Raw genomic sequence first — 14,228 nt, 5'->3', positions numbered from 1 at the left:
AGCTGCTCTGCGTAGCACGCGGTCAAGTGGATCGAGCTGATACTGGGGTGCGCCAGACCAGAGATGACAGCAATACTCCATGTGTGGCCGGACCTGCGCTTTGTAGAGCGCTAGTATGTGGGCCGACCTGAAGTATTGCCGTGCTCTATTGATGACGCCCAGCTTCTTCGAAGCCAATTTGGCTTTTTTTTTGTGGCCCTCCAGATGGCCACGGAATTGGGAATCGCTCGAGATTTCGTGATCCAGTATTCCGATACTAGGCGAGGCTTTAAGGGAAGTGTTATCGAAGAGCGGTGATACGACAAATAGGGTTTTTTTTAGTGGTAAACGCGCAAACTTGAGTCTTCTGGGGGTTAAATTGGACAAGGTTCAATTTACCCCATTCCGCGACCTTCTCGAGAGAGGACTCGATAAAAAAAACAACTTTCTCCCGGCACTGGTCGACGTTTTCCCGCGAGAGACCTGCATGGCCCGTGTATACGGCATCACCAATGCTGTCGTAAGCATAGCAATGTATGTTGGAGGTGTCCAACATATCATTGATATGCAGAAGAAACAGCGTGGGAGATAGCACACAGCCTTGGGGCACTCCAGCGTTCACGGGCTTAGGATTCGAGCAAAAACCGTCGACAACAACTTGTATGCTGCGCCCAATGAGGAAGCTGGAGGTCCACTTGCATAAGCTCTCGGGAAGCCCAAATGATGGAAGTTTTGAGAGGAGCGACTTGTGCCATACACGCTCAAAGGCCTTCGCTATATCCAGGCTAACTGACAAGCCTTCCCCCTTGCTTTCAATATCCGCCGCCCATCTATGTGTTAGGTATACCAGAAGATCATATGCCGACCGACCATAGCGAAAGCCGTGCTGTTGGTCGTTGATCAACTGGTGACCCTCTAGGTATACTAAAAGCTGGCGGCTAATTATGCTCTCCATGATTTTGGAGAGCAGTGAGATAATGGCAATAGGCCTGTAGTTTGCCGGATCCGAACTGTCTCCTTTTTTTGGATCTGATGGACAAGGGCTGACTTTCATGAGTCAGGGACTACGCCTTTGGAATAAGAGTGCCGGAATAAACGCGTTAGCACCGGCGTCAACTCAGCGGCACACGTTCTAAGCACGATTGGATACAATCGAATCTACAGTTAAATAAAAATTTTTTTTTGGAATAGATCAAAACTAAACAAGCTGTTAGTTATTTACATAATAACTATGTAATTGGTGAGAAATGAAAATGCAAAGACAATAATAGAAAATATATTTTTGCCTCAAATTGCTTTATAAAGAATACATAAATTATTATTGCACTTAATTGTAAAGCAAACAGATCAGTGGACAATTAATGTCAAACATCTTCAATCTTACTACAAAACCATTTAATATCAAAAATAGGGCTGTCACACAAATATTTAATATAAAAAGTAAAAGCTATTTTGAAGTTTTACATCAGTATTAATATTACCAAACTCACTCAACTATAATTTATTTGAAAATACATTGTTTTCGTCGTAAGACCGCCTTGAAAAATATCACAAAATATGACTAGTTGTCCTCATAGGCAAAAATAAATTTTTAAAAGCTAGATAAGATAGACAGGCGCAAAAGTGGGTCAAAACTCCTCATTAAACACTAATCTATAGTAAATTTGCAATTGAAAATAGTGATTTATGTATGTATCTTTTATTCATACATGTTACCTCTGGAGAATTATTAAAATTCTTTCATTTGAGGAATGAACATAATTATAAACACATCTGTATATATAATAAGAGCCCTGTCTCTCAGAGTAAGTAGTGTAAGTTTTTTTAAACCCAAAGGGATCCGAGAGAGAGAAACAAGCCACCGATATACGGACTTCTGCGCTCTCGTCGTAGTTGCGAAAATAATTTACGTATACAGAAAATCACTGAACTTATCACATTAATAATTAAAAAACTAGAACGTACCTACATATCTTGCAGGTAACTGTTAGAATAGAAAATATATGCTATCTACAGATGTCACAACATAAATAAGTCATTTTATGACCTTTCTTAGCTAGCGCGAAGATATGATAGAGGTAGAGACATGAGTACAGTCAGCGTCAAAAAGATAGATAGATGTATTCAAAAACATGGCAACACCCATCTTTACCACATATAAAACGATTCACCGAAAGTGACCAATAAGATCGCGTCATCCAAAGTAGTCAAATATATCGGGACACCATAAAGGTCAAAAACATTTAAAGCACCAAATATATCGCATATTCGTGACGCCATCTTTTTGACGCTGACTGTACCTAAGTCCTAAGCCCGCACACACTCGTTCTATTATTCAATGTTCTCCTGTTTTGTGTTAACCATTTTCATTTGATTTGAGACTACAAGTTGTACAGGCTTCAGCAGATCAGATGTAAAATATTACGAACAGTTACTTATTTTGCAGTAATTGTTAAATTACAAATTATAGATACATTGAGTTACCTAATAATCAGACCTACGCAAAACCATCGATAAAATTAGTCTAAATCTATAGCGAAAGAAAAAAAACAACTTTAACTACAATATTAACAATAATTTTAAACTAAAAATAAGGCATTAGTTACAAGATAAACCTTTTGTTATTTTTGTTTAAAAAAGAAATTTCAATAGTTATAACACATTTATAAAAAAATCGCATACTTTTTCGGTTTCAAATGACTATTTAAGATTTACTAGATCGTATTTATCTTATTATATACTTGGAATGCATTCACTTTGGTCACTTTTGACTGTAGCCCCCGCATCTTTCGGTACTCCACATGCAAAGTTCTTGCACAAAATGAATATCTGAAATAGTGAAACTTGATTAGTTCAAGATAAAGTTGAAAGGGTACAGTAAAAAAAATGTCAGGTGTGTCAGTTTCATCACAATGTTCATTCATTGCAAGAGCGCGGAATAAAGGTCGATCTGCATTAGAGCGGCGCTGTCCGGTGCGTCGCTACACGTCGCGCGATGGAGTAAGCCGCAGTAAGCGGCAGATCGCGTCATTTCGATACCAGTACGCGTACGAACAACGTTACAAGATGAACTATAGTGACAAAGATTTGGTCATTATTTTTTTGTTGTGTGCAGAAGAACGAGTTATGGAAGAGATAAAAAGAAAAGGAATGCTGACATATCACGCTATCAAGAAGACTAATATCACTATTTGTTTCCTCACATTCTTAATGATTCACACTTACACTGACACTTACTTTAGAATTTAAAAATTCTATAAACTTGACAATACGCATACTGCAGAGACGCGCCGTTTGCTGTATCGCACTGAGCGTCGCTGCACGTCAAACTATTCTCTCGGAGGCAACTCTGCCGCGAAGTGCATCAACGCACATTGCAGCATCGCTCTAGTGAGACATACACCATACGAAATGATTGCAATAATATTTCGACGATTACTGCCGAGCTTGCGATTGCTGCACAGCGACGCTATAATGCAGTCCGGCCTTAAACGTACATTATGAACTATAAAATCAAAAACACATTGGTACGTGGTGCGGATAGAATCGGCGCCTCTCGACTGAGAGGCAACCAACACTCTATACTACACATTAAATACTCTAAAAATACATAAGATATCCCTTCTTATTACAATAAAATAGCTTTACATTCTACTGTAAATAACTACTAATGTTCTACTAAAAAAACAGTAAATTACTTGATACTTACGGTATACAACAAAAAAGGCACAGCTATCACGGCGCCCGCGAGCACGTCCCACCAGTGGTGTCGGTGATCCCACATCCTGGAGACACTACACAGGAACACACTCGCTACACATACTGTTTGAACGGCGCGGACTCCCCGCGCGGACATGTCCATCGCTCTTTGGCATAAATAATACTGGAACGAAATATTCAGCATTAAATGTATTTATTTTCTCGAAATTGACTCCTTTAGAATTCTTTTTGATGTCAGTACACACTGCCACCGCTTCGGAAACAAATGACGCTCTGAAAGAAAAGAAGCGGCGCAAGAAACTCTGCCAGCATTTTTTTTTGCGCTCTTTTTAATAAAATATACAATTTATGTACTACTGCACATAAATTTGATATAAAATAATAACAATCTAGTCCTAGGCTATTCGATCACTCAGATATTCAGCTGTGGGGATTTAGGTTAGAAGTTGGCTGGAGGAAGACAACCTAAGCTGATGGGAGGCGTAGCTTCATACACGCAAATTCTCCACTAAGGCTCAGGATCAATAGAGCAAACTTAGACTTTTTACTAGTGGGAGGCTCCTTTGCATAGGAAGCCGGCTAGATTATAGGTACCACAACGGCGCCTATATCTGCCATGAAGCTGTAATGTAAACATTACTGTGTTTCAGTCTGAAGGGCGTCGTAGCTAGTGAAATTACTGGGCAAATGAGACTTAACATCTTATGTCTCAAGGTGACGAGCGCAATTGTAGTGCCAGTCAGAAATTTTGGGTTTTTGAAGAATCCTGAGCGGCACTGCATTGTAATGGGTAGCATTACCATCAGCTGAACGTCCTGCTCGTCTCATCCCTTATTTTCATAAAAAAACCACAATCAAATACCAAATATGTGGGTAGTTTGACATATATTGGTCCAATATCAGATAAAATAGCTAAAATATTTAGGAAAAACAATATTAATGTGTCCTTCCGAACGAATAACAATGTCAATCGAATATGTAATGGCAAAGATCGATTAAATAATTCCGAAAAATCCGGCGTTTATAAACTACCACAATATATAAAAACGAAATCAAAGATTATGCTAAGCTTACACTCAGCCAAGTCTTACGTTAGTAAAGTCTATAGAACTCAGCCACAGTATCAGAGAGACTCGTACTTAAGACCACTTTACATATTTCAATTATTGGTGTACGATATAACATAGTAACATTTTTGCAAACAAAATTGACAATGGAGCGAAGTGCTAAATGTAATGTGTGTACCTAAAAGTAAGAGCATGGAGGTCTTGTTAAATATTAAAATAACATCTTAGATTAAGGATTGGTCAACTAAGAACAATCGCTATTTTATTACGGCTACTATTAGATGCTTATGTGCGAGGCATCTTGACACTCACCCCCTTATTCATAAGTCTGCTAACTTAAAGCATTGCTAATTCTCACTCTGTCTTCTTCTATTGACTTAAGTCAGAATGAGAAAAAACACTCCTAAGCGGCTGTTTAAAGTTAGCGGACCATTATGAATAAGGGGGTCAATGTCATCTTTCAAATTTTGTAATAATAAATTGCGTCGTGTTACTTTACATTGAAATTAATAAAATGCAAAATAATTACTGATGATATGTGATCCCAGTGTCTTTGTTATTTCTTGTAGTATTATTTTTACAAAGTTTTACCACGCAACTCGGCATTTTAGTTTCAATTATTAAATCTGACAGAACATGTGGCACGTCGTCACACATTGTTCGAGACTGGCTCGAGTACGCCCATTTGGGCGTAGTATTAGTTGCCGCACTTTGCGAATACGCCTGCGGTATCCAGTTGGAGCGCAGCGGAGACCAATCCTTAATCTAAGCATAACATATTTAAATATGGAACACTTATTGTATGTGTAATTTAGGTACATTAGCATTTAACATGAGAAATTTTTAAAGGAGTTATTCCACAATACTATGGGCCCTCGGCCACGACCTTGTACGACGAGCACTAGAAAGATCTGCTTGAAATTTAATATAAATGAACCAAAATTATATAATATTATTAATTTCAACTTTCTACACTACTCTTTGTAAACTTTCACTACGCTAAACCTAGTGCTCTAAACTTAAAGGATCAAATCTTTTTGCATCACTTATATTATATATCGATTTATTGTAAGTATATGAAGAGAAATAATAATAATAAATTATTTATTGCCATACAAATCATTATAAATATAAAATGAACAATTAGGATACGCGATGATACAAAAGGCAAAAGGAAAAGGCTCAGCTTCACCTGACATGGAATCATGGATTTATGTTTCCATGCAGCGCTGTTTTTCAGCCATCCCCTCCTCCCTGAGGTGTTGAGCGGGAGTGAATGTATTGTGGCTCCCCGATTAAATACTTAAGCTATCTTTTTTTTATAAAATGTAATATTAGAAAAAAAAGTGTTCTGTTTACCCTTGCAAGTGCGAGTGTGTGTGTGTATGTATGTGTGTGTTTGCGTATGTGCGTGAGTGTGAGAGTGTGTTTATGTCCGTACACAGAAAAAATCTTTTAGAGAAAGATATTTTCAGTGGAAGTGGTTCAATTTCTCCGCAGCAAGTTGCTTTTTTAGTAGAGCAAAACGGTATTTTTTTAAAGGACTCGATACTCAATAAAAACATATTGAGTATCGCATTACCTTCGCAATTAATTTATCACGTATTCCGATCACGACATACTTTTTTATTACTGTATTACATCATACGTTGTGCTGTCAACAGTTAAGTTATAGGAAACCGTTAAATTATTTCAGTGTTAAATTAGGAATGTTCCATTTTCATAATTTCTTGTTTGTGGAATATATTATTATCTATACTATTGTTACGCTTATATGATTTTTTATTGAAGTAATAGATACACAAATAAAATTTGAAAAACAACAAAATTTTATGAACGATGCGGGACTCGAACCCACGACCTCCGGCGTTCCGTGCCGGTGCTCTAACCAACTGAGCTAACCGTTCGAGTGTCGAATCGTCATAAAATCTTGTATGCTTTGTTCAGGTTAGGCTAGGTTCGGGTTTTGAAAACAACTTTGCAGCCCCGCCGGAATTTATTTACTAAACACTTAGAGAAAGCCCCTTATTATTTATTTTATTCTTAAATTTTTACAAGCTATGATTGAAAACTTCGTAGACTTGGGAGGGATGCAGATATAATATAAATTCACCATTATAAAGCAATAGACGACTTATACACTAGGTCCTACCAATTTTAAATGCTACAATTTTTTTTCCAAATTAATACATGGATTATTCAGAAATACGTTTTTGTTTTGCTTTATTCATTATGAATTGAATCCTGGTTAGCTAGAAAACTATAAGATACTCACAATTATGAAAACGCCAGCATGGACTGCTAGCGATGTATGTCCCGAGGGAAAGCTCTTATCTGACTGACTTAACCAATATGCCTTCGTGCAGGTGTAACTTGATACGTACTCCGACCTGAAGATAAAGGGGACTTAAATAGTACTCGCTTGTTGGTTGACAATCATGTTCATGATGATACCCAATGGAAAAATTAAAAAAAAAATAAAAAAAAAAACGACCGACTTCAATGCGCTATTCCAAAACAATAGCTGTAATATGCACTTAAAAGTATAAATATTTTTGAGTATTTTTATACAATCTAATTCTAGTTACGATCATTGTTATTTTTGGAATCGGTGTTCTCCCGCCGCGGCCCTGCTCTTGCCTCTCGCCTCCTCACGTCGCGCGTGCGACTCAAGCACATTTCACCTATAACTATGCATGTAGTTACAAACCTACCTTGGCTGACACGGACGGGAAGCACCAGCTTTCAAATAAAAAATGAACCTACTCCTTTTTTGAAGTCTGATAAAAATAAGGTTTCACTAGTAAAAGGCATCGGACGTTGAAGATACCCATGTCGCATCGTCCGGGAAACACTATGAAAGGAAGCCCGTTGGACAGTTTGGTTGTATGGGGCAGAAAATTCACCGAGACACTACCTTGTGAGGGAAAGCCACCAAGATGGTGAGGATCGGTAGCAGTAATCCAGTCAAACAACCTTTCGGAACACTCTCCGTCGCACCTGAGGTGCAAGAAAGACAAAAACTGAAGTAATAAGCTTCTGTGATTCCTCTGGTGTTGCAATAGAATGTGGGCGGCGGTGATCACTTTAACACCAGATGACCCGTACGCACGTGTCCTCCTTTTCCATAAAAAAAAGAGCGCTTACAGCGCCGGATGGTCTGTGCTGTCTTCACATTGTCGCTAGGATTCGAATTAGGGCAATAAGGGTGCCCAAAATATCGGCTTTCTCGTATGCCTTGAGAGCCCGGGTGTCAATTCCCTTGCGCAGCGGAGGCAGGGATGGCTGGCTGAAGTTACCAAGAGCACAACAGCCTTCGATACCACCCAGAACTATCACATTTGTTAGATTTTTGGGCGCACTAGTGTCTGCAACTTGAGATTTGGCTCAACTGTTGATCAAACGAAAAAATATATAAAGTGTAATGGTGTAATTACTCACTCTTGGCAAGACATAGCTTCCTTCGGATCGCAGGTGTCAAAGAAATGGGGTCGAGGTGAGCCCACTATCAGCTTCAATGTCTGCACGAAGGTGAGGTTCAAGAGGAACCCAAACATATACTCCTTGTACCATCTCAGCGCTTGCTGCTTAGAATACTCTCTGTTGCATTGTCGCTTCTCCACAAGTAATAACTACAAAAATTATAAGTTTTATACGAGCGATGATAAATGAATCATATTTTATTTTCTTTATTGATAATTTACGGGAGTGTTCCAATAACATGGAAGGCGACAATATGGTACTTATAGAGCTCATGGTATCGCGAAAATAAAGCTCTGTTCAAACTGAGAATCCTTATTAGAAATTATGGGTATTAAACAAAAAAAGCAGATTTTCTCAATTTTTTGGTTATTATTTTTTATTTTTACCAATTTCAAACGTGTCATAACCTTAAATAACATATCTTCAATCACAAATATGGGTGAAAAATAAGTAATCCAATTTTAAGCGAATCCAATATATATAGTATGAGAGCTTTCAACCTCTGCATTGACTTGTCACGATATCTCTGGAACCATAAGGCGTAGAGACTTGAAATATTCCTATCGCCAAGTAGAGGTCAGCTAAGAATGATTTTATGAAATTTTTTAAGACTTATCTTGTCACGCACACTAAAATAATAAACCGGCATGTTTTCTTCGTTGTCTAGCAGAGTATCTAGATTCTAGACGTATAAATTATCTAAGGTTCCATCTTGTTCTTTTTATAACTCTAAAGCATATTATATCCTGATGATGATGGGAGTTGCGAATACTGAATGACAAACATTAACAAGGAAAATCGACTGACTACAACTATTATAACTCATTAATGTGTAGAGTATGTTTCTCCGAAATTGACGCAACATTGTTTCATTTGTAGTTACGTTCCCACACGAAATTGAAATACCCAGACTATTAATTACCTTATCATATGTTTTGCATTTTGTTAATTATTGTAATTAGTACGCGTTCGGCATTACGTCATTGTCATTTTTGGCTACATACATAAAATGTGCTATCATTTCCCAAAAAATTATAACAAATCTATTAATTTATAAATACATGGTATTTTACAAAAATTAAATTTGAAACCAAAATTTATGCACGATGCTGGACTTCTCACGTTCCGTGCGAGCGCTTTTCCACTGAGCCAACCGCTAGAATGACGAATCGTTGATAAATCTTATATGTCTTGTTCACCTCTCAGGTTATGGCTTCATCTACAGGATCTACTTTACAGTTGATACCTGCTCAACCCCAATAATTGCATATTAGGAATTTTACTTGAGATATCACTCTTTCTAATCTATACAATTTTGTTTTCAAATTTAAATTGTTTAATTAATTCCCGAAGTCAGGGTTATAACTTTTAAAAAAATAACAATTTTTTTACATGGTATCTTGCTGTATCTTTAAGTCCTTTATGAGGGTAGAATTGTATTTGAGTCATTGTGTCTGTTAATGGCTACCATTCAAAACACATTCCATTTGGTAAGTTGTTAGATAACACACTCTCAAAATATAACACCCTTACAGGACAGGAAAACATTGTGTAAAAGTACACAACTCTAAAGAGATTGAAAGTTGTGTTATATGTAAAGTTTAACAATACCCTCTCGGCTAGAATGTGTGGTAGACTACAAAAAACAACAATATGTGAACAGTAATAGAGCAACAGCCCGTGGACCCCAGACCTACATTATTTTATAAAAGCTGAAACTTTGTCAGCGCATGCTCCCAACACAGGTAAGAACAATGGTCCATTATGGAGTTTAGGTTGCAGTGGCTTTGGCAGGTAAATGGTACTACGGTCTTACAATTTACAATGTTTGTCTGGCAAGGGGTTGGAACTATGACAGGTCAAGGGAATCTTATAAGACTGGGATATTGTTGTTTTTAATTTTTTTAAGAAAATGTGCTTTATACATATGATTTAAGTTTACTTTATTGTTAATTCTGCCAATATTTGTTTTTAAACAATTCGACACGTGTTTCGCCTCTACATGAGGCATCCTCAGGACGTGTTGTCTCACCAAAATCTGGCACGAGACTCTCGATCAATTAACACTAAAGAAAACCGAAATCATTTGTATAATTATGGATTTCCGCAACGTAACACCTACTTCAGTAAAGTTTCAAAAAGTGCTTTGACAATCCTGCCTTTCAGTGCTTCCTAATATTCTTGAGAAACCCCGAGCAGCATTGCAGCTGGGCTTGTCACTTTGAGATACGGTGTTAAGTCTTGTTACCCTTATATATATATTAACTAGTTAACCCGACAGATGTTGTTCTGTGCATAATAAAAAAATACTGTTTTTTTCTGTATTTGTCAATAATATTTCATAACAACAAGAATCATTTGTAAATTATGATCACTGTCAATGTAGTATAGAACATCATTGTTGTTAACTGTAATGAAATTGTTTCACAGCAAAACTGTCAAAACGTGCGTCAATAAATTCTCTCATAGTAAATATGTCCATACAAAACAAAAATGGAATTAAAAATAATTATGGGTCCCAAATCGAAATATAAACTATCCTATCTCTCAAGTTGGACTAAACTGCACTCAAAGAAGTAATCCCGATTAAAATCCGTTCATTACTTTAGGAGTCCATCGCGGACAAACAATGTGGCACATAATTTATATATATTAAGATTATACTAACTATGGCACCCTTAGAACCCGCAGGAATGCCATTTGGTGAATTAAGCAAACCAGCACCCTATACCAAGAATCCTTCCACTAGTAAGAGCCAAAACTGAGAGTAATGTTCTGGTCAAATGGAAGTAAAATAAGCACAAAAAGGATGTGCACCAATGTTAAAAAAACATCAGTATTGGTTTGACCATAATTTCTTGTTTGTTCTATTAGATCTCAAAGTTACTAACAGTACTCATTTGTTTAAATGGCCCCTAACTCAACATAAGTTTACAGTTAGTGGTAGTGGTGAAAGTTGTCAGTTTTTTATAAATTGTAGCATATTTAATGCCAATATAAAATTTAAATAACTATATTATACTCACGACAAGTAATGGTAATAGTATGGTGACTCCCATTAGCCATTTCCAGGTAACAGTGTCTCCTGTGTAAGGGTGTGATAATGCAGGGTCATTGCATTGGAAACCAACTTGCCCCCCAGGTAATAATTGTAAATGCACTATTACGAATATAAATATCACTAAAATAACAATTTATTAGTAAGACTTTGTATATGCAAGGGAAAGCATGTTATAAATAGCTATTTAGTTTTAAAATATCAGAGGCACCTATATATTAGCGATTTCGTACTCGAAACTTTTATAAAAAAGGTAATAACTAATAATATTAACACTCCTTCTCCTTGGTCAATTTACCTCTGTGCCACCGGTTTGTTTTAAACCATAGAAATTTAAGTTTGTTCAACACACTGCTGAGCAGTTCCATCTTCAAGTTCAAGCAAGTAAGTATTTAAATTGTTAACTATGTTTTTATTTATTATTTTCCTTATATGCTGAAATTAACATTTATATTGCACAGTGTACTGAGTGAGCAGTGAGCACTCAGCACTCCATACAACAACAAAATAATTGTGTCAAAATTGACTTTTGTTAATCAGTAAGTATTTCAATTTTGCCATTCCACACCGTCAACTCCAAGATTGACACTTACATACGTTACGAGTACGTCAATTTAACAGTGTTTGCTCTATGTTTATTGTTTAATTTCCAAAGTAAACGTTACAAACTTAGCCTGTTGCAGTTATTTTGCAGAAACGTTGCGGTGCAGGGATAGATATTTCACTAATAAAACTGCATTGCAGTCCGCAACTGCACGCTTACTGCAAAATAATCGTATTGTTTGGGTTCTTATTCAAAGCGTATTTTGTAATATTATTTTGACATTTAAATTGTAAACAATATGTTATGTTTTTAAAGTGATAATCCTCACTTCTAGGATTAATACACAAATTCTTCTAGATTCTAAGGAATTTCTTTACTTACAATTTAAAAATTGTTGCAACAATAATTAAATACGTGATGTATTTATTAAATTCTAATTTATATTATATTTCTTCTTTCTTTATTACATATAATCTAGTATTTCTTACAATTTACTGATTTAGGGAAATGTCTATTCATTTGCAACATTATTTGGCTGTCTGTGTCCGTGTTGGCGAATGTAAGTAGGTACGTGACGCTCACGCACACATTGAGTATAATGTTACTTCTATATTGACAGGAACTATGAATGAAACTATCATTCTGAGCGTTATTATTCTATGGAAGTAACATTATAATATTTAATGTGTGCGTGAGCGTGACGTACGTACATTCTGTGGGTACACTGCACGCGTCTGTATGCAGTGTTGACTGTCAAATAATGTTTCAAGTGAATAGACATTCCCTAAATCAGTACATTGTAAGATATACTAGAATATATTATGTAATAAGAAAGAAGAAACAAAATATAAATTTAGAATTTACTAAAACATCACAATTATTGTTGCAAAAATTTTTGAATTGTAACTTCTTTAGAATCGTTGTTTTTTGAAACTCGATGAAATGAAAACGCGAGACTATAGAAGCGCCCTTCCCGGGTATATCCGAGGTTTTCGAGGGTGCAGAGATCGAATTTGGGATCATTTTTGAAATCCAATTCTTTTGGGGCTATACATTGGATATATATAGAGCTGGTTTTGTGGTGAGATCTCTATGTCACCATTTAAAATGCATGGGTTGCACCGACTTGTTAACTGCGAATAGTAAGTTTGAGTACCACAAATTAGTAAGCTCACGAGATGGTGGATGGTGGAATAAAATATGCCTTAGGCGACTAAAGTTAACTTAATAATTAAGGCACTTAATTACTCATTGGTGCACGGAGTAGGATTCAAACTTGGTAGGTTTAGATTGTTAACTTAATATGATACCTACTGCTCAGCCATCCGTCACTCAAAAATTAAATTAAATAAAATAATTATATAATATGACAAATTACAAACCAGCCATGTCATAACCAAATCGTGAGGATCATTGAGGTCATCATTACTATTCTGACTTTCACCTTTGCAAAAAAATGCAGTCCCTAAACAAAGTGACAGTAATCTTATTATTCAAAAAGAAAGTAAGAATTAATAGGTAAAAAAGGTAAAATGATGGCAAACATATTTTTTACCTTTTCGTTGGTAGAGCATTCGGACATAATTTACAGTAGAATCGTAGTAATAGTAGTATACTTTTCTTTGTTATTGAAACACTGGAAACATATTATCTTGTATTTAGTTGACATCGAACATAATTCTCTCGGATTAATTCGTATTGTAACTATCCACCGAGCAGCAGCAATGAGATTCGAACGAAATCTAAAAATGTACAAATGTTATGTAAAAATGTAAAATTAAATACATTTAAATATACATAAATGATTGACATTTGCAATAACGCGCTTACATACGGGAGCTGCTTGCGGTGCAGGATGGACCTATTATCACTACATAGTATAAAACAAAGTCGCTTTCTCTGTCCCTATAAACCTATGTATGCTTAAATGTTAAAAACTACGCAACGTATTTTGATGCGTTTTTTTAATAGATAGAGTGATTGAAGAGGAAGGTTTATATGTATAATAACATCCATTAAATAGTGGAGAAATACTGTTATTTTTAAGGTTTCATAAATTGCAAACGAGATTTATCAAAATAATGTACTAAGTATTGTACACCTTGAAAAGGTCTACGGAAATATAAATAGCAGCATCTGACTGCAAAAAACAGCGGTATCGAACTTGGGTTGCGGCGCTGGGCTCAAAGAGGAAATAAAACCGTGCCTCCAGATTTTTAAGTGGCAAATCGCCCGTGCGAAATCGAAGCATGTCGTCAAAATCGGCTAGCAGCTTTCCAGTTACCCGACCGGAACACGCAGGTTCTGGTCGTTGTCGAAAGCTGCTCTTGCTAACTTCAACCAGCTGTCCATGCCGCCGTTGCACATGAGGAATGAC

The 14,228-nt window shown here is 36.4% G+C and overlaps 1 protein-coding gene across 1 annotated transcript; it reads right to left on the bottom strand.

The window, feature by feature from the left end:
- Positions 1-1,240: 1,240 nt before the first annotated feature.
- Positions 1,241-11,802, bottom strand: LOC126972104 (phospholipid phosphatase 1-like). The gene is made up of 6 exons (XM_050818692.1): positions 11,606-11,802; positions 11,276-11,430; positions 8,208-8,398; positions 7,042-7,156; positions 3,689-3,862; positions 1,241-2,808 (listed from the first exon to the last, which is right to left on the bottom strand). Exons 1-6 carry the CDS (start codon positions 11,673-11,675, stop codon positions 2,713-2,715), a joined length of 801 nt encoding a protein of 266 aa, XP_050674649.1. The 5' UTR covers positions 11,676-11,802; the 3' UTR covers positions 1,241-2,712.
- Positions 11,803-14,228: the final 2,426 nt, after the last annotated feature.

Source organism: Leptidea sinapis, chromosome 25, assembly GCF_905404315.1.
Source record: "Leptidea sinapis chromosome 25, ilLepSina1.1, whole genome shotgun sequence".
NCBI lineage: Eukaryota > Metazoa > Arthropoda > Insecta > Lepidoptera > Pieridae > Leptidea > Leptidea sinapis.
This window is presented reverse-complemented; position numbering and strand designations above follow the sequence as displayed.

Coding starts and splice junctions, on each gene's coding strand:
- LOC126972104 (XM_050818692.1), bottom strand. CDS start 11,675: ATGGAACTGCTCAGCAGTGTGTTGAACAAACTTAAATTTCTATGGTTT. Junction 3,863..7,041: donor ATGCTGGCGTTTTCATAATT/GTGAGTATCTTA, acceptor ATTTCGTTCCAG/TATTATTTATGCCAAAGAGC. Junction 2,809..3,688: donor TGCCTTTTTTGTTGTATACC/GTAAGTATCAAG, acceptor TCACTATTTCAG/ATATTCATTTTGTGCAAGAA.